At 42.5% G+C, this 21159-nt stretch overlaps 2 protein-coding genes across 4 annotated transcripts in view; both read right to left on the bottom strand.

Annotated features, from left to right (window-relative positions):
- porb (P450 (cytochrome) oxidoreductase b) overlaps positions 1 to 3347 on the bottom strand; it is a 49553-nt gene extending 46206 nt beyond the window's left edge. The window contains exon 1 of one of the 3 annotated variants that reach the window (XM_014213572.2): positions 3045 to 3347. Coding sequence is in view for 1 of the 3 variants with exons in the window: in XM_014213571.2 (XP_014069046.1) it covers positions 2097 to 2151 (55 nt within the window). In the remaining 2 variants the exon portion in view is untranslated. Of the gene's footprint in view, positions 1 to 2096; positions 2340 to 2365; positions 2389 to 3044 lie in introns of those variants that run through there. The other 2 variants (XM_045724322.1, XM_014213571.2) reach the window with 2 other exon arrangements.
- Positions 3348 to 3873: 526 nt separating this feature from the next.
- On the bottom strand, positions 3874 to 20606 carry LOC106612445 (ion channel TACAN). Its single transcript, XM_014213569.2, has 12 exons — positions 20331 to 20606; positions 19982 to 20100; positions 19731 to 19850; positions 19519 to 19578; positions 19215 to 19310; positions 18282 to 18371; positions 17638 to 17703; positions 14941 to 15002; positions 14696 to 14788; positions 14532 to 14596; positions 4624 to 4692; positions 3874 to 4333 (listed from the first exon to the last, which is right to left on the bottom strand). The coding sequence occupies exons 1-12, from the start codon at positions 20397 to 20399 to the stop codon at positions 4217 to 4219; spliced, it is 1026 nt and encodes a 341-aa protein (XP_014069044.1). The 5' UTR covers positions 20400 to 20606; the 3' UTR covers positions 3874 to 4216.
- Between the last annotated feature and the right edge of the window lie 553 nt (positions 20607 to 21159).

Genomic DNA, 21159 nt, shown 5'->3' with positions numbered 1-21159 from the left:
TGGTGGAAAATAAGTATTTGGTCAATAACAAAAGTTTATCTCAATACTTTGTTATATACCCTTTGTTGGCAATGACACAGGTCAAACGTTTTCTGTAAGTCTTCACAAGGTTTTCACACACTGTTGCTGGTATTTTGGCCCATTCCTCCATGCAGATCTCCTCTAGAGCAGTGATGTTTTGGGGCTGTCGCTGGGCAACACGGACTTTCAACTCCCTCCAAAGATTTTCTATGGGGTTGAGATCTGGAGACTGGCTAGGCCACTCCAGGACCTTGAAATGCTTCTTACGAAGCCACTCCTTCGTTGCCCGGGCGGTGTGTTTGGGATCATTGTCATGCTGAAAGACCCAGCCACGTTTCATCTTCAATGCCCTTGCTGATGGAAGGAGGTTTTCACTCAAAATCTCACGATACATGGCCCCATTCATTCTTTCCTTTACACGGATCAGTCGTCCTGATCCCTTTGCAGAAAAACAGCCCCAATGCATGATGTTTCCACCCCCATGCTTCTCAGTAGGTATGGTGTTCTTTGGATGCAACTCAGCATTCTTTGTCCTCCAAACACAACGAGTTGAGTTTTTACCAAAAAGTTATATTTTGGTTTCATCTGACCATATGACATTCTCCCAATCCTCTTCTGGATCATCCAAATGCTCTCTAGCTAACTTCAGACGGGCCTGGACATGTACTGGCTTAAGCAGGGGAACACGTCTGTAATTGCAGGATTTGAGTCCCTGGCGGCATAGTGTGTTACTGATGGTAGGCTTTGTTACTTTGGTCCCAGCTCTCTGCAGGTCATTCACTAGGTCCCCCCGTGTGCTTCTGGGATTTTTGCTCACCGTTCTTGTGATCATTTTGACCCCACGGGGTGAGATCTTAAGTGGAGCCCCAGATCGAGGGAGATTATCAGTGGTCTTGTATGTCTTCCATTTCCTAATAATTGCTCCCACAGTTGATTTCTTCAAACCAAGCTGCTTACCTATTGTAGATTCAGTCTTTCCAGCCTGGTGCAGGTCTACAATTTTGTTTCTGGTGTCCTTTGACAGCTCTTTGGTCTTGGCCATAGTGGAGTTTGGAGTGTGACTGTTTGAGGTTGTGGACAGGTGTCTTTAATACTGATAACAAGTTCAAATAAGTGCCATTAATACAGGTAACGAGTGGAGGACAGAGGAGCCTCTTAAAGAAGAAGTTACAGGTCTGTGAGAGCCAGAAATCTTGCTTGATGTAGGTGACCAAATACTTATTTTCCACCATAATTTACAAATAAATTCATAAAAAATCCTACAATGTGATTTTCTGGATTTTTTTTCTAATTTTGTCTGACATAGTTGACGTGTACCTATGATGAAAATTACAGGCCTCTCTCATATTTTTAAGTGGGAGAACTTCTTTGCACCCCAGTATCTCTACTTGCACATTCATCTTCTGCACATCTACCATTCCAGTGTTTAATTGCTATATTGTAATTACTTCGCCACCATGGCCTATTTATTGCCTTAACTTACCTCATTTGCACTCACTGTATATAGACTTTTTGTTTTCTTTTGTTCTACTGTATTATTGACTATGTTTTGTTTATTCCATGTGTAACTGTGTTGTATGTGTCGAATTGCTGTGCTTTATCTTTGCCAGGTCGCAGTTGCAAATGAGAACTTGTTCTCAACTTGCCTACCTGGTTAAATGGTGAAATAAAACATTTAAAAAATGTAACTTCAGATAAATTAGGGTAGCCTATCCATTTGCCATGTAGCTAACTAAGCAAATAGCATGTGTCATTTAGCTTGCTTCATCATAAGGCTTTTGGAAAAAGCTTGACATAAGCAAGTCCTTGTCCTGGTAAAGTGGTCAGTTAGACTTCTGTTATCACCACTATAGTTGGCAAGCAAATCAAACAATACTTGGATATAGCCATCTAGCTTAACCCTTGACGTGATCTGTTATTAGCTAGCTAGCCGATTTGACGTTGTCCATCAAAGTAGCCTACCTATCATGTCTGTCAGCCGCAATCGTGATTAAACACTTAAACGATGTTGAAAAGAGGATCATGTTAGGTAACTTTGCTAGGTTGGAGAAAAAAGTACAAAGAAGTCTACTTACCACTATGTTTAGGCGACTGTACAAAGTTTCTACCGGTAGCTTTCAAAGTAAACATGATCAGCTAATAGTACATCAGCAAATGGTCCCTTCTGCTGCTTGACATGCAGAGTGCAGAAATTGGAAATTAACCTAAACCACTCATCCTTGTCATGTATAGTTCACTTGTATTTTATATCACTCAAATATCCAATTAATGGTGGCAAATAGAGCGCTATCGTCAGGCTACCCTCACGTATCTGAAATTACATTATCAACTGATGTTTACTTACCATGAAAAGCATCCTGTTACTTGCTGTAAAACGGATGATAGAGCTATACGCAATTGTTTTCCATGGAATAATCGGACATTTGTAGTTCTGACTATACTCTTCAAGAATTGATGCGATTACAACCAAATTGTTAACATTTATTTAACAATCCTTTGAACGGCACGCAGTTGTCAATTGTTTTTGCCCAGTTGCCCCGGAGGAGGCAAATGTAACGCTCTGCACCTTATTGTGACGTTTTATTGATAACGACCTACATACATTGATATGTTGCTTGACCAGGACATTAGCAATCAAACACCAAACTACTAACGTTAGCTGCTACTAGCTGACCCTACAAAGTGACAAGTGGCAAAGCTGTTAACTAAACACAGTGTTTGGTATATCAGTAAATTAACTAGATTATAAACTAAATCGCAAAATATAACTATTTAGCCATTAGCTAGATAGCTAAGGTTAGCTGTACTTGCTGAAAAGTGTTAGTTCTAACGTTAATGTTATACAGTAGTAACGTTACTTGCTTGACAGTTGGTTAGTTTGCTAAACTGGCCTTGTCGTAGCTAAATTTGAAATAAACTTGACATGAATTACAATCCATTCTCAGGACAATAATATTCAATGCTGTCAAGGAAACGGCACTTTTGTATATGAAACATAGCTAGACTTTCAGCTAGCTACTTACCTTCTAGTCTTCAACGTCATGCAAAACCACAGTGCACAACATAATGAGGAAACTTTACCGTGCCGTCACTCAGTAGGACTAAACCAAACAGTTTTCTCAAGGGGTGTAGTACTTACTACTCAAGAGTGAAAAAATGAATATACAAGTCACGACATGCTATCGATTGACAAGGTCAGATCACGTGTACAGAAAGAAACCATAGAATCACCCATTATTTTTGTCTAACAATTAAATTAACTATACTTATTTGCTTATTCACGATATTTTCTGAATATCTTACTTTGAAGAATACACATTTTAAGAAATGGACTAGTCCATAAAGACATTACCTAATGACGTGCACATATAACTGGAATAATACAACACAGATCACAGTGCAGTGGGCCAGGAGTCAAGGTTATGTAATCCACCCAATAGTACAAACTGTCTGCACATCCCTGAAACAAGTTACCTTCAGTCATACTAACCAATTGGTAGAGCATTGGACTAGTAACTGAAAAGTTGCAAGATCGAATCCCCGAGCTGACAAGACAGTGAACCCACTGTTTCCCGGTAGACCGTCATTGGAAATAAGAATTTGTTCTTAACTGACTGACTTGCCTAGTTAAATAAAGGTAAAAATAAATGAGTGTATTTTGATTGTTGATAGTACCAAGAACAAATAGCAGTGTACCACAGACCTGTACCTTATGGGATGACATCCATGGAATCAATAACAATCTGTCACACCATGTGGAATCTCTCTCTCACACACACACACACACACACACACACACACACACACACACACACACACACAACACACCTGAAGATGGGGGTATGCGATAGGTCCACAGTATATCATTTATTATTTTAGCAATTAGAGGCCATGTTATTGCACAATCACACTGTGACTATCCTTTTAATTTAGTAGAAATTATTCTGAAATGTCTAAGTCACACCATAAACATGCTGAAATGCTGTGCCATTATTATATTGAGCAGAAACTATCTTCATATTTAACCAATTCACACATCTATACAGTAGCAACCCCAAAGCAACCAAAGTAGGGGATCATTGAATACTGCCCATGATCCTCTATCACTTGTAAATGAGCCATGATTATAGAAATGTTCCGGAGAATCTCCTATGGGATGAACCAGCGGATGCAGTTTCTGTGTATCCTCTTCATCTCACTGACCCTTGGGTTTTGCCTGGTCCTTGCTCTTGAGCTTGGTGCGGACTACTGCAACAGTAGTGAGGAAGTTGCCCATGAACAGAATGAGGAAAGAGATTCCACACATTGAGACCTAGAATGACAGCAGAAATTGTGAATACTGCCATAAGATGGGGAAGACAGCTTTTTTATAATTATATAATAGAAAACTGGATGGCTTGTTGTCTGCTTTTATGGATGGGAGACTATAATCAATACGTTTAATAAATAAATCAACATTTTATGTACAAACCCCATGCCCTGTTCACACATTAACATTGTTAAGACATGAGGCCCTCTTTATCATTATCAACTGAATCACTTTAGAGGGTGAATGGAGCAAAGAATATGTCTATCAGGAAAGCTGTCTGGGGACACACTGACCTGCCACTCTTTACAGTCTGGGAGCCGAGCCATCCTGAACAGAGAGAGTCCGTTGTAGAGTTGCCAAAACTGAAACACAAAACATCACTTACGTACTTTACATACACACACATTAAGTAATACACACACACACACACACACACACACACACACACACACACACACACACACACACACACACACACACACACACACACACACACACACACACACACACACACACACACACACACAATAGCAAGTGCTAGGTCAATAAAATGTTCAGGGCAGACCTGGGTTAAAATACTTGAAAAAATTGTTTGAGCACAAGCTTGAGTCTGCCTGGAGTTCCCGATGGGCAGGGTTAGCAGTTTTGGGACTGTTCTATTTGTTTATTAAGCCAGGCAAGTTAAAACAGGCACAGATAAAGTATTTGAAATAATTATTTCAAGTTTGAAACCCAGGTCTGGTTCAGGAGCCACTAAAACATGATAAAGCATAATTCTACAATATGACTGAAGATTTACAGTGCCTTCAGAAAGTATTCATACCCCTTGACTTTTTCAAAATTTTGTTGTGTTGCAGCCTGAATTTAAAATTGATTAAATTGAGACTTTGGGTCACTGGCCTACACACAATACCCCATAATGTCAAAGTGGAATTTTGTTTGAAGAAAATGTTCAAAATCATGAATAAATTCAACTGAAATGTCTTGAGTCAATAAGTATTCAACCCCTTTCTTATGCCAAGCCTAAATAAGTTCAGGAGGTAAACTGTGCTTAACAAATCACAGAATAAGTTGCATGGACTTATTCTGTGTTAGAAAAATCATGAAAAGCACTATTATTGAATAACTACCCCATCTATGTACCACACACATACGAATATCTCATTCGAGCAGTGAATTTCAAGCACAGATTCAACCACAAAGACCAGGGAGGTTTTTCAATGCCTCGCAAAGAAGGGCACCAATTGGTAGATGTGTAAAAAAAAAAAAAAAAAGCCCTTTGAGCATTGTGAAGTTATTAATTAGGCTTTGGATGGTGAATCAATACACCCAGTCACTACAAAGATACCTTCCTAACTCAGTTGCCAGAGAGGAAGGAAACTGCTCAAGGATTTCACCATGAGGCCATTGGTTGTGATATGAGAAAACTGAGGATGGATCAACAACATTGTAGTTACTCCACAATACTAACCTAAATGACAGAGTGAAAAGTCTGTACATAATAAACATTTTCAAAAACATGCATCCTGTTTGCAACAAGAAACTTCAGTAATGCTGCAAAAAAAATAAGACAAAGAAAGGAACTTTTTGTCCTGAATACAAGGCGTTATGTTTGGGCAAATCCAACACAACACATCACTGAGTACCATTCTTCATATTTTCAAGCATGATGGTGGCTGCTAAGCACAGGCAAAATCTTAGAAGAAAACCTGCTTCAGTCTTCTTTACAACAGACACTGGGAGACGAATAATCACCTTTCAGCAGGACAATAACCTAAAACACAAGGCCAAATCTACACTGGATGACGTTAAATGTTAAAAATCGTCAAAGATCTTAGCAAGATGACGTTAAATGTTCCTGAGTGGCCTAGTTACAGTTGTAACTTAAATCAACTTGAACATCTATGGCAAACCTTAAACATGTCTTTATTTAGCAATGATCAACAACCTACAACCTGTTGGGGCTAGGGGGCAGTATTTTCACGGCCGGATAAAAAACATACCCGATTTAAACTGGTTACTACTCTTGCCCAGAAACGAGAATATGCATATAATTAGTAGATTTGGATAGAAAACACTCTAAAGTTTCTAAAACTGTTTGAATGGTGTCTGTGAGTATAACAGAACTCATATGGCAGGCAAAAACCTGAGAAGATTCCATGCAGGAAGTGGCCTGTATGACAATTTGTAGTCCTTCTGTTGCATCTCTATCAAAATTACAGCATCTGTGCTGTTACGTGACACTTTCTAAGGCTTCCATTGGCTCTCTAAAGCGTTCAGAAAGTGGAATGACGTGTCTCCTGTCTCTGGGCAAAGTACAGCAGCAGAGTTTGTAAGTGGCCTGCCTGGGGACAGTGAGTCTGGAGATGCGCGTTAACGAGATCTCGCCATTCTTTTCTTTCACTCTTTGAATGAATACAACGTTGTCCAGTTGGAATATTATCGCTATTTTACGAGAAAAATAGCATAAAAATTGATTTTAACCTGTTAGGGCTAGGGGGCAGTATTTACACGGCCGGATAAAAAACGTACCCGATTTAATCTGGTTATTACTACTGCCCAGAAACTAGAATATGCATATAATTATTGGCTTTGGATAGAAAACACCCTAAAGTTTCTAAAACTATTTGAATGGTGTCTGTGAGTATAACAGAATTCATATGGCAGGCAAAAACCTGAGAAGATTCTGTACAGGAAGTACCCTCTCTGACCATTCCTTGGGCTTCTTGGCTCTGTTTATTGAAAATGTAGGATCTTGGCTGTAACGTGACACTTCCTACGGCTCCCATAGGCTCTCAGAACCCGGGAAAAAGCTGAACGATGTAATTCCAGCTGCTGGCTGAAAAACTTTAGCGCCTTTGGTTAAGTGGTCTATCAGAGGACAATGAGCTGAGGCGCGTGCACGGGGCGACACCATGTTTTTAGTTTCTCTCACTTTGTACTAAAACACAGATTACCGGTCGGAATATTATCACTTTTTTACGAGAAAAATGGCATAAAAATAGATTTTAAACAGCGGTTGACATGCTTCGAAGTACGGTAATGGAATATTTAAAAATTCTTTGTCACGAAACGCGTTGGGCGCGTAACCCTTATTTACCCTTTCGGATAGTGTCTTGAACGCACAAACAAAACACCGCTATTTGGATATAACTATGGATTATTTGGGACCAAACCAACATTTGTTATTGAAGTAGAAGTCCTGGGAGTGCATTCTGATGAAGAACAGCAAAGGTAATAAAATTTTTCTTATAGTAAATCTGACTTTGGTGAGGGCTAAACTTGCTGGGTGTCTAAATAGCTAGCCCTGTGATGCCGGGCTATCTACTTAGAATATTGCAAAATGTGCTTTCACCGGAAAGCTATTTTAAAATCGGACATAGCGAGTGCATAGAGGAGTTCTGTATCTATAACCTGACACTGAATGGGAGGGTCCGGGTGGGCCTTCTTACGGCGGCGGCTCAGGTGCGGGACGTGGCCTCTGCCCCACCCTTGGCGTCGCCCTCTTAGGTGGCGCACCTGGCCGCGCCGAATGTCTGGTGGGCGACCCTTGTTGCGCCCGGCTGGCGGACGACCCTGGCTGCGCCCGGCTGGCGGGCGGCGATGGCTGTGCCCGGCTGGCGGGTGTCCCTTGCTGCGCCCGGCTGGCGGGCGGCGAAGGCTGCGCCCGGCTGGCAGGCGACCCTTGCTGCGCCCGGCTGGCGGATGACCCTGGCTGCGCCCGGCTGGCGGGCGGCGATGGCTGCGCCCGGCTGGCGGGTGTCCCTTGCTGCGCCCGGCTGGCGGGCGGTGATGGCTGCGCCCGGCTGGCGGACGACCCTGGCTGCGCCCGGCTAGCGGGCAGCGATGGCAGATACGGACAGGCGGGCCACTCTGGCAGATCCGGACAGGCGGGCCACTCTGGCAGATCCGGACAGGCGGGCCACTCTGGCAGATCCGGACAGGCGGGCCACTCTGGTAATTTAGTAAATTCACCGGAAGTTTGCGGGGGGTATGCTAGTTCTGAACGTCACATGCTAATGTAAAAAGCTGTTTTTTTTATATAAATATGAACTTGATTGAACAAAACATGCATGTATTGTATAACATAATGTCCTAAGATTGTCATCTGATGAAGATCATCAAAGGTTAGTGCTGCATTTAGCTGTGATTTGGGTTTATGTGACATTCTATGCTAGCTTGAAAAATGGGTGTCTGATTATTTCTGGCTGGGTACTCTGCTGACATAACCTAATGTTTTACTTTCGTTGTAAAGCCTTTTTGAAATCGGACAGTGTGGTTAGATTAACGAGAGTCTTGTCTTTAAAATAGTGTAAAATAGTCATATGTTTGAGAAATTGAAGTAATAGCATTTCTAAGGTATTTGAATAACGCACCACGGGATTCCACTGGCTGTTACGTAGGTGGGACGAAATCGTCCCACTGGCCCTAGAGAATTTAAACAGCGTTTGACATGCTTCTAAGTACATTTTTTGTCACGAAATGCGCTCGCACGTTACCCTTCTGTTAGTGACCTGAACGCACGAACAAAACGGAGGTATTTGGATATAACTATGGATTATTTGGAACCAAAACAACATTTGTTGTGTAACGACTGTCTGTGGAAGTAGACCAAGGTGCAGCGGAGTTGGTGTTCATCTTGAATTTTAATACAACGAAGAGAACACTATACAAAAACAAGAAAAACTGACTGCCAAAACAGTCCTGTCAGGTGCAAACACTAACAGAAACAATTACCCACAAAACCCCAACGGAAAAACAAAGAAATACAAAAACATAGAAAAAGAACATAGAACGCCCACCCAATGTAACACCCTGGCCTAACCAAAATAAAGAACAAAAAACCCCTCTCTATGGCCAGGGCATTACAGTACCCCTCCCCCCAAGGTGCGGACTCCGGCCGCAAAACCTGACACTGAATGGGAGGGTCCGGGTGGGCCTTCTTATGGCGGCGGCTCAGGTGCGGGACGTGGCCTCTGCCCCACCCTTGGCGTCGCCCTCTTAGGTGGTGCACCTGGCCGCGCCGAAGGTCTGGTGGGCGACCCTTGTTGCGCCCGGCTGGCAGACGACCCTGGCTGTGCCCGGCTGGCGGGCGGCGATGGCTGCGCCCGGCTGGCGGGTGTCCCTTGCTGCGCCCGGCTGGCGGGCGGCGAAGGCTGCGCCCGGCTGGCAGGCGACCCTTGCTGCGCCCGACTGGCGGATGACCCTGGCTGCGCCCGGCTGGCGGGCGGCGATGGCTGCGCCCGGCTGGCGGACGACCCTGGCTGCGCCCGGCTGGCGGGTGGCGATGGCAGATACGGACAGGCATGCCACTCTGGCAGATCCGGACAGGCGGGCCACTCTGGCAGATCCGGACAGGCGGGCCACTCTGGCAGCTCCGGACAGGCGGGCCACTCTGGCAGCTCCGGACAGGCGGGCCACTCTGGCCGCTCCGGACAAGCGGGCCACTCTGGCAGCTCCGAACAGGCGGGCCACTCTGGCAGCTCCGAACAGGCGGGCCACTCTGGCAGCTCCGAACAGGCGGGCCACTCTGGCAGCTCCGAACAGGCGGGCCACTCTGGCAGCTCCGAACAGGCGGGCCACTCTGGCAGCTCCGAACAGGCGGGCCACTCTGGCAGCTCCTGACTGGCGGGCGGCTCTGGGAGGTGGCACAGGACGGACCAGGATGGGGAGACCCACTGGTGGCCTGGTCCTAGGAGGAGGCACAGGACTGACCAGGATGGGGAGACCCACTGGAGGCCTGGTCCGTGGAGCAGGCACAGGACAGACCATGATGGGGAGACCCACTGGAGGCCTGGTCCGAGGAGGAGGCACAGGCTTAACCAAGATGGGGAAACCCACTGGAGGACTGGTCCGAGGAGGAGGCACGGGCTTGACCAGGATGGGAAGACATGCAGGAGGCCTGGTTCTGGGCGTAGGCACAGGACGTGCAGGGCTTGGAAGACATGCAGGAGGCCTGTTTCTGGGCGCAGGACGAGTATGGAGAACTGACTCAGGTGACATCAATTCACTGACACGCTCCGTAGGGCGAATGCCGTGCCTTATGCACCAAACCAGCAGCTCTCTCATCTCTCTCTCCTCCAATCTCCCCATCAACTCCTTCACTGTCTCTGCTTCGCACCCTTCCCTCACCTCCAACGTCAACCAGACTGGCTCTGGTTCCGACCTCGGCACCGCCGACTGTCCCGTGTGCCCCCCCAAAAAAATCTTGGGGCTGCCTCTCATGCCTGTTGCGCTCCCTCTCCTCATACCATCGCCTCTCCGCTCTCGCCGCTTCGATCTCCCACTGCGGGAGGCGATACTCCCCAGCCTGAGTCCATGGTCCCTCTCCGTCCAGTATTTGTTCCCACGTCCATGAGTCCATCATGCTGCTCTCCAAGAAAACAAGAAAAACTGACAGCCAAAACAGTCCTGTCAGGTGCAAACACTAACAGAAACAATTACCCACAAAACCCCAACGGAAAAACATGCACTTATGTGTGACTCCCAATCAACAACAATGAACTTCAGCTGTGCCTGATTGGGAGCCACACACGGCCCAAAACAAAGAAATACAAAAACATAGAAAAAGAACATAGAACGCCCACCCAATGTAACACCCTGGCCTAACCAAAATAAAGAACAAAAAACCCCTCTCTATGGCCAGGGCGTTACATGTTGTTGAAGTAGAAGTCCTGGGAGTGCATTCTGACGAAGAACAGCAAAGGTAATCCAATTTTTCTAATAGTAATTCTGAGTTTAGGTTGCCCCAAACTTGGTGGGTGTCAAATTAGCTAGCCGTGATGGCTGAGCTATGTACTCAGAATATTGCAAAATGTGCTTTCGCCGAAAAGCTATTTTAAAATCTGACATAGCGTTTGCATAAAGGAGTTCTGTATCTATAATTCTTAAAATAATTGTTATGTATTTTGTCAACGTTTATCATGAGTAATTTAGTAAATTCACCGGAAGTCTTCGGTGGGTATGCTAGTTCTGAACATCACATTCTAATGTAAAAAGCTGGTTTTTGATATAAATATGAACTTGATTGATCAAAACATGCATGTATTGTATAACATAATGTCCTAGGAGTGTCATCTGATGAAGATCATCAAAGGTTAGTGCTGCATTTAGCTGGGATTTGGGTTTATGTGACATTCTATGCTAGCTTGAAAAATGGGTGTCTGATTATTTCTGGCTGGGTACTCTCCTGACATAATCTAATGTTTTGCTTTCGCTATAAAGCCTTTTTGAAATCGGACAACGTGGTTGGATTAACGAGAGTCTTATCTTTCAAATGGTGTAAAATAGTCATATGTTTGAGAAATTGAAGTTATAGCATTTTTGAGGTATTTGTATTTCGCGCCACGCGATTCCACTGGCTGTTGAATAGAGTGGGACGCTAACGTCCCACCTAGCCCATAGAAGTTAACAGAGATTGAATAATTTTTTAAAGAATAATGGGCAAATATTGTACAATCCTGGTGTGCAAAGCTCTTAGAGACTTACCTGTCACACCCTGATCTGTTTCACCTGTCTTTGTGCTTGTCTCCACCCCCTCCAGGTGTCACCCATCTTCCCCAGTGTATTTATACCTGTGTTCTCTGTTTGTCTGTTGCCAGTTCATCTTGTCTTGGCAACCGAGCTCCTGGTTTTTCCTAGTCTCTGTTTTTCCTAGTCCTCCTGGTTCTAACCTCTTGCCTGCCCTGAGACTAAGCCCGCCTGACCTGACCTCGAGCCTGCCTGCTGGCCTGTACCGTTTGGAACGCTGACCTGGTTTATTAACTTTTGCCTGTCCTCAACCTGCCTCTTGCCTGCCCCTTTTGTACAATAAATATCTGAGACTCGAACCATCTGCCTCCTGTGCCTGCATCTGTGTCTGTGTCATTATACTTACCCCAAAAGAGCCACAGTTGTAATTAATGCCAAAGATGTTTCTAATGTATTGTCTTAGGGGGGTGAATACTTGCTGCCCTATGTACATAGTCATTGAACACTGGTAACTTTAATAATGTTTGCACACTGTTTTACCCTCTTCATATGTAAATACTGTATTCTAGTCAAGGCTCATCCTATAACTACTGCTGTCCACATCTTTTCTATTCATATACTGCCCGTAATGTCTATACACACATACACACATCATATACATACAGTTGAAGTCGGAAGTTTACATACACTTAGGTTGGAGTCATTAAAACTCGTTTTTCAACCACTCCACAAATTTCTTGTTACCAAATTATAGTTTTGGCAAGTCGGTTAGGACATCTACTTTGTGCATGACACCAGTACTTTTTCCAACAATTGTTTACAGACAGATTTGGTACGAGAAGTGCAAATCAATCCCAGAACAACAGCAAAGGACCTTTTGAAGATGCTGGAGGAAACAGGTACAAAAGTATCTATATCCACAGTGAAACAAGTCCTATATTGACATAAGCTGAAAGGCCACTCAGCAAGGAAGAAGCCACTGCTTCAAAACCGCCATAAAAAAGCCAGACTACGGTTTGCAACTGCACATGGGGACAAAGATTGTACTTTTTGGAGAAATGTCCTCTGGTCTGATGAAACAAAAATAGAACTGTTTGGCCATAATGACCATCGTTATGTTTGGAAGAAAAAGGGGGAGGCTTGCAAGCCAAAGAACACCATCTCAACCGTGAAGCACAGGGGTGACAGCATCATGTTGTGGGGGTGCTTTGTTGCAGGAGGGACTGGTGCACTTCACAAAATAGATGGCATCATGAGGACAGAAAATTATTTGGATATATTGAAGCAACATCTCAAGACATCACTTAGGAAGTTAAAGCTTGGTCATAAATGGGTCTTCCAAATGGACAATGACCCCAAGCATACTTCCAAAGTTGTGGCAAAATAGCTTAAGGACAACAAAGTCAAGGTATTGGAGTGGCCATCACAAAGCCCTGACCTCAATCCTATAGAAAATTTGTGGGCAGAACTGAAAAAGCGTGTGCTAGCAAGGAGGCCTACAAACCTGACTCAGTTACACCAGCTCTGTCAGGAGTAATGGGACAAAATTCACCCAACTTATTGTGGAAAGCTTGTGGAAGGCTACCCGACACGTTTGACCCAAGTTAAACAATTTAAAGGCAACGCTACCAAATTCTAATTGAGTGTATGTAAACTTCTGACCCACTGGGAATATGAAGAAATAAATAAAATATTAAATAAATCATTCTCTCAACTATTATTCTGACATTTCACATTCTTAAAATAAAGTAGTGATCCTAACTGACCTAAGACAGGGAATTTTTACGAGGATTAAATGTCAGGAATTGTGAAAAACTGAGTTTAAATGTATTTGGCTAAGGTGTATGTCATGTCCTGGCCCTGGTAAGATGTCATTTTCTATAGTAGAGTAGGGCAGGGCGTGACAGGGGGTGTTTTTGGTTGTTCTATGTTTTCTATTTCTATGTTTAAGTTCTAGTTTGTCTTTTTCTATGTTGGGATTGTTTGGGGTTGATCTCTAATTTGAGGCAGCTGATCCTCATTGCCTCTGATTAGAGATCATATTTAAGTAGGGGTTTTTCCCATTGTTGTTTGTGGGTTATTATCTTTTGAGTAGTGTGTTTTCCTCTCTGCGTCACGGTTTGTCGTTTTTGTGTCAAGTATTTTGTGTATTGCATTCAGTTTCACGTTTGAATAAATATGTGGAACTACGAACTCGTTGCATTTTGGTCCGCTCCTTCGAACAGCCGTGACAGTGTATGTCAACTTCCGACTTCAACTGTATATATTCATATTCTGGACTCTAACACTGCTCATTCTCATAATTATTCCTTTTTTATTTTGGGGATTTGTGCATATTGTATTGTTAGGTATTACTGCACTGTTGGAGCTAGAAACACGATTTTTCTGCACCTGCGATAACATCTGCAAAGTATGTGTACGTGACCAGTAACATTTGATTTATCTAATCAAGATTTTATTTTACATTCATGTTTTATAAATGTTCACATTTTTGTGTAGATTAAATGGAATCCATTTTAATCCCACTTTGTAAAACAACAAAATGTGGAAAAAAGGTCAATGGGTGTGATTACATTTTGTAGGCACTGTATGTGTGATTTATTATGCAATTCCTATGCAACAACAAAGTAGCCTCAATGTGACTCAGCATTATATATGTGACAAAGCAAACTAACTCCAGCTCAACTAATGCTGAGCTGAGGGGAATCCCACAGCCAGATCCCATACTCACATGACCAAAAAACAGGAAGGGCAGAAGAAATGTCAGCCCTTGCCACATCCAGGACTGAAATCCTTCTAAAAGATAGATGGACACAGCATAGACGTAAACAAATGTATCTGTAACTATGTAGCTATAACATGGAGGGTCATTGTAATTATTACATTGTGTCTCACCCACAGTCAGGTCCATGTTGTGTCTTTCTCCCAGGGTTCTTAGTCTGTACAGACAGCCGCTCTGATAGTAGTACTGCATACAGTGAACCATGCCTGTGATGCGCATGCGCACACACACACACACACACACACACACACACACACACACACACACACACACGGTTGACATTTTTTAAACTCGACAGTTACTTGTAATTGTTGTAACACTAATATATTCCTTGTTTTTTTTAAGTACGAAAGCTTACTTTGATACAAAGAAAAGGCGAGGAATTGGTTCCTGAAATTCTGGTACAGGTATCCATCAGGCCTAAGAGACATCAGACAATGACTTTTAAATACAGTGTACTCTATTATATACTGTATACTGTTGAACTTCACTGGCTGACAGTTTAATACAGGATCATCTTTATATTGCTAATGCTCACCTACAAAGCACTCAAATGGACTGGCGCCCACATACGTTACTGACCTCCTGCATCCCTACACTCCCACCTGTTCACTGCACTCCTCGGACACTGGCCTCCTCACCATCCTTCACACCACGCTCCACTCTATGGGAGACCAGGTTTTTTTTAGAACTGTAGTTCCCCAACTCTGGAACTCCCTCTCCATGTCAGGACCTCACAATCCATACACCTATCCAAACCTTCTTCACACAGGCTTACCCAGATTCTCTGTCTTAGCTTTTATCTTCTGTCTAGTTCACTTCCCTGGTTAGTCTGTCATCATGTTTAGTGTTCTCCATGGTCCGTCTGTCCTTATGTTTAGTGCACTTTTATATACAGTACCAGTCAAAAGTTTGGACACAACTACTCATTCAAGGGTTTTTCTTCATTTTGACTATTTTCTACATTGTAGAATAATAGTGAAGACATCAAAACTTTGAAATAACACACATGGAATCATGTTGTAACCAAAAAAGTGTTAAACAAATCAAAATATATTTTATAATTGAGATTCTTCAAAGTAGCCACCCTTTGCCTTGATGACAGCTTTGCACACTCTTGGCATTCTATCAACCAGCTTCCTGAGGTAGTCACCTGGAATGCATTTAATTTAACAGGTGTGCCTTGTTAAAAGTTAATTTGTGGAATTTCTTTCCTTCTTAAAGCATTTGAGCCAATCAGTTGTGATGTGACAAGGTAGGGGTGGTATACAGAAGATAACCCTATTTGGTAAAAGACCAAGTCCATATTATGGCAAGAACAGCTCAAATAAGCAAAGAGAAAAAACAGTCCATCATTACTTCAAGACATGAAGGTCAGTCAACTTTTTTCAAATGCAGTCGCAAAAACCATCAAGCAATATGATGAAACTGGCTCTTATGAGGCCTGCCACAGGAATGGAAGACCTTGAGTTACCTCTGCTGCAGAGGATAAGTTCATTAAAGTTAACTGCACCTCAAATTGCAGCCCAAATAAATGCAAGAGTTCAAGTAACAGAAACATCTCAACATCAACTGTTCAGAGACTGCGTGAATCAGGTCTTCATGGTCGAATTACTGCAAATAAACCACTACTAAAGGACACCAATAAGAAGAGACTTGCTTGGGCCAAGAAACACGAGCAATGGACATTAGGCCGGTGGAAATCTGTCCTTTGGTCTGATGAGTCCAAATTTGAGATTTTTTGTTCTAACCACCGAGTCTTTGTGAGACGCAGAGTAGGTGAACGGATGATCTCTGCATGTGTGGTTCCCACCGTGAAGCATGGAGGAGGATGGTGTGGTGGTGCTTTGCTGGTGACACTGTCAGTGATTTATATAGAATTCAAGGTACACTTAACCAACATGGCTACCACAGCATTCTGCAGCAATAATCCATCCCATCTGGTTTGCACTGATCATTTGTTTTTCAACAGGACAATGACCCAATACACCTCCAGGGTGTGTAAGGGCTATTTGACCAAGAATGATAGTGATTGAGTGCTGCATCAGATGACCTGGCCTCCACAATCACCCGATCTCAACCCAATTGAGATGGTTTGGAATGAGTTGGACTGCAGATTGAAGGAAAAGCAACATATGTGGGAACTCCTTCAAGACTGTTGGGAAAGCATTTCATGTGAAGCTGGTTGAGAGAATGCCAAGAGTGTGCAAAGCTGTCATCAAGGCAAAGGGTGGCTACTTTGTTGTGTCTAAAATCTAAAATACATTTTGATTTGTTTAACACTTTTTTGTAATCTGTTACTCCCCAACCCTGCACTTTTTTGGTTACTACATGATTACTTATGTGTTGTTTCATAGTTTTGATATCTTCACTATTATTCTACAATGCAGAAAATAGTAAAAATAAAGAAAAACCCTTAAATGAGAAGGTGTGTCCAAACTTTTGAGTGGTACTGTACTTACTTATGTAATATGTGATTTTATTGCTTTATATCCTGCTGATTTTTTGTGTATGTTAAGTGACTTTGGGTGTTGTGAAAAGTGCGTACCCCTTTCCTGCAGTCAAATGACTAGATCGTCCTCTAGTGGCCTCATAGGTGGAATGTTACTAATATTTGTCATAAATTCGTAATTAATAAACATTATTTAAATAAATTCGGTGTTTCTATGTGAAACGGTTTTGTTATATTTAAATCTTCTGTGACGAATATAAAGTGTAATATTGGGATGCAAACTCAAAATGGAATACATTTCAACTCTATATCTGACATGGTACAGGTGTCTTCTTTTTTTAAGCCCATAACCATGTGTGTGAGGGGTATACTTTTGTTTCAAAGTAGATTTGTTTAAGACTACCAAGAAACACTAAGTGTGACCCTGATTTATCCCACTGCAGTAACTTAACATGTTGACAATAGAAACTGGATGCAAACCGGATTCTATTGTTTGCCATCTATCATACCCTTGCTTGAAATGGAAACTGCCTATGAAAAAACCTACAATGTGGTTGGTGTGTGATCAACTATTGGAAACAAGCGCTTCCTGAGTTTTCTCACCATGTCAGCATGACTCCAGACAGAAAGGCTGAGACGTAATGGTGGAAAACCCACCAGCCTTTGATCCTGAAACATCAACCAAATACAACAAGAAAATAATCAGAATAGGCTAATATGAAGAGTGAGTACTTTTATAAATGCATCATACTGTAGTAGTTACTATTTTATATATATATTTTTTTAACTTCTCCCCAATTGGTAGTTACAGTCTTATCCCATCGCTGTAACTCCCGTACGGACTCGGGAGAGTTGAAGGTCGAGAGCCATAAGTCCTCTGAAACACAACCCTGCCAAGCCACACTGCTTCTTGACACACTGCCCGCTTAACCTGGAAGCCAGCCGCTCCAATGAGTCAGAGGAAACACCGTACAACTGGCGACAATGTCAGCATGCAAGCTCCCGGCCCGCAACAGGAGTCGCTAGAGCGTGATGGGACAAGGACATCCCGGCCGGCCAAACCCTCCCCTAACCCGGACAACGCTGGGCCAATTGTGCACCGCCTCATGGGTCTCGAACCCGGGTCTGTAGTGACCGCTGGGCCACTCGGGAGGCAGTAGTTACTATTTTGCCAAAGTCATTTACGGTTGAGCAGTGTAAGAATGTATCTCTAGCCAGGGATTAGGTCTGAAGACTGATGGGCCTACCTGGACCCGTTGCTGATGAGGATGCTCTCCCGTATGGTGAGGGTGCAGTAGTACCACACCAGCAAGAAATTGAGGATTGCGTCAACCAATCTAGACAGGGTACAGACACACAAACAAACATGCGCGCACACAAACACACACACACACGCACACACACACACACAGAGAGAGAGAGAGATTCAGACACTAGACAGGGTTGAATGACATATGATTGCTTATGGGTACCTTCATGTGTGTGCAAAGTATTACTGTTCTCAGATTTTTTTATGAATAGATTTTAGATGTGTATTAAAATGGGTTTTGTTGCAAATCGCTATATAGCCATTGTTTAGGTGAAATGGAATGTTTGTATCTTGTATATTTGACTGTGATATGTGGTTGTCTCACCTAGCTATCTTAAGATAAATGCACTAACTGTAAGTCGCTCATTTTGGATAAGAGCATCTGCTAAATGACTAAAATGTAAATATTTTACATACAGATCTCATATGACTGTATTGTTATTTTTATTTACATTAAAAAATATATATATTGATGTCACAAATGTATCATTTGTATTTGTTATTTATAAAAAAATGTTGTTCTTTGTCACATTTGACTGTGTAAAACCTAGCATCACTACTTGTTTCTCAGAGCGTGAGGCAGATACAGTATATAGCATTTTGCAACAAAACATGATTATTTGTCTTTCTGAAATGAAACCATCAAGTGATAGATTTCAAACAAATACATGTTTGTCATTGAACAACCCCATGCCATGACGTTGAAAAACACACCAATCTCTTCCATAGGTTCTTTAAACAATAAAAGATAATTTACCAACAATTCTGAAAATGGATATACACTGTATAGTGTTGGAATAAAACTTTCCATTTGCTGTCAAGTCACAATTATGAAGATTTTGTGGGCTTATTCATAGCTGTTCAAGCTTACCTGTAGCTCACAAAGAAATAACACATGAAGGTGAATAGGAGCAGTATAACTGTGAGGTACAGCTTGAATTTCTCATATTCATCTTTGTAGGCAAATCTGAGGAGGAAGAAACATTTTTCTAATCATGCAAAGTCACTCTGTTGCCATCTGTTGAAAGATAATTTATGATTTGTTAATTATCAGCTCCATCTGATGGGGACATTTGGAATAGAACAACAACTCGGTTTATGGTTCACTAGATAAGTAGTACAGTATGTTCAAATTTCTAAGAGTTAACAAATCCATTGAAGTGGAAGCTACTTACTTTGACTGTTTGCTCAGAAGAGTCACGCTTACATTGCCCAGAACAAGATTGAGATACAGCCTGTAGTTTGTGAGATATGAATGAGAATTGTTTTATTTAACTAGTCATTGAAACGTATAAATCCTCAGAATAGGAAAACAGCCAACAACTCTTTCACATGTCCCTCCCCTGAGACCTGTGAAATAATGTTTTTAATGTAGTGACACTCATACCCATTTTTCTTTGGAAGGAAAGCCTCCATTTCAAAGAAAGTGTTGGGTCTTGCCTTGATGTGCTCCTTGATTTCATCCAAGGTTTTTACATCCTCCTCTGTCAGTCTCTCCTTATTGCATCTGTTTATAAAGGATGGATAGAGGGCCTTGAAAAACAGTGTGTTAGGGTGCATGAAACCGTTTAGAGAAAGCGAGGAGAGCAAAGGTGTGTGTGTGTGTGTGAGCGTGTGTATGCGTGTCCATTAACTTACTTCTTCATTAACTGAGACATGTCCTTCAGTCTACTCCGATGGTGGGAGATAGACGAAGAGCAATTGCTCTGCAGCTTGGAAACTTCATCTAGTTTCTGCAAGTATAGCCGTTGGCTCTCCTGGTAACGAAATGTTAATCATCATATCAATATAGAAGATACTGACAATAATGTATAGCCTATTACATCTATTCTAATGATTCTTCTTGATGAACCACTGTGATTACTGTATGTAACACTATGTAACTGTGTAAGTAAGCGTTTCAAGGTATTCTACACCCGTTGTATTCGGCGCATGTGACAAATAACATTTGATTTGATTTGTATTAGAATAGGATCTGAAATCTCACCTGAATCTGATGATACTCTTTCTCTAGACTTTCCCACTCTTGCAGTGCAGCTGTCAAACTTGGAGGCATATTTTCTAACTTTTGTGAGTTTCCCAATTGCTGAAATCTTAGTGTCCACCTGGAATTTTGTGTCCTCTGGCTGGTAGAGAGGCCTACTGCTTAAAATCACAGGCAATGTCAATAGGGTCTTGCTGTTAAATCTACTAGAGAGCAGCTCGAGTCTATATGAACAAACTATGTTCCTGACCCTGTAATGTGAAACGTTTTCAAGGAGTGTGTAATACGTGTCCACGGGCTGTTTATGGCAGGCAGTGAACTTTGACTTTGTTACAAATATGCTTGATTGACATGGACATTGTTCTCTCTTGCAATTATCTGTTTATCACATCTTTCATCACGTTCTCCCAATCCAACTTGTATTCTTCGTTTATTACTTCTGCAACTAACACCAGTTTTGGACAACAGTCCTAGTGCAGTGTTGACTGTAGTATTATCTAAACATTTTTTTTTTGTCCCTAACAGAGCCAACAGTGGTTTGTGGTCAGTCTCTGCTGTAAACTGCAGGCCAATAAAGTATTGGCTGAGCCACTCCATGTTGTCCTGCATCTGTGTGAGGACCGCCCCTAGCCCAAAGGATGATGCATCTGCTGATACCTTTGTCTTAGCGTGGGGACAGTACTGGGCCAGCACTCTCTGTGAGGCCAGGTCTCCTTTGATTTTGTCAAACGCCACCTGTTGCATGTGACCCCATGATCAGTCATTCTCTTTGGCTAGTAAGTCTCTCAGGGGTTTGGTTGTATCTGAAAACTGTGGGAGGCACTTACCCACA

This window comes from Salmo salar, chromosome ssa09 (genome assembly GCF_905237065.1).
Source record: "Salmo salar chromosome ssa09, Ssal_v3.1, whole genome shotgun sequence".
NCBI classification, from domain to species: Eukaryota; Metazoa; Chordata; class Actinopteri; order Salmoniformes; family Salmonidae; genus Salmo; species Salmo salar.
Note: the sequence above shows the minus strand (reverse complement) of the source record. Positions and strands in the feature narration are given on the sequence as shown.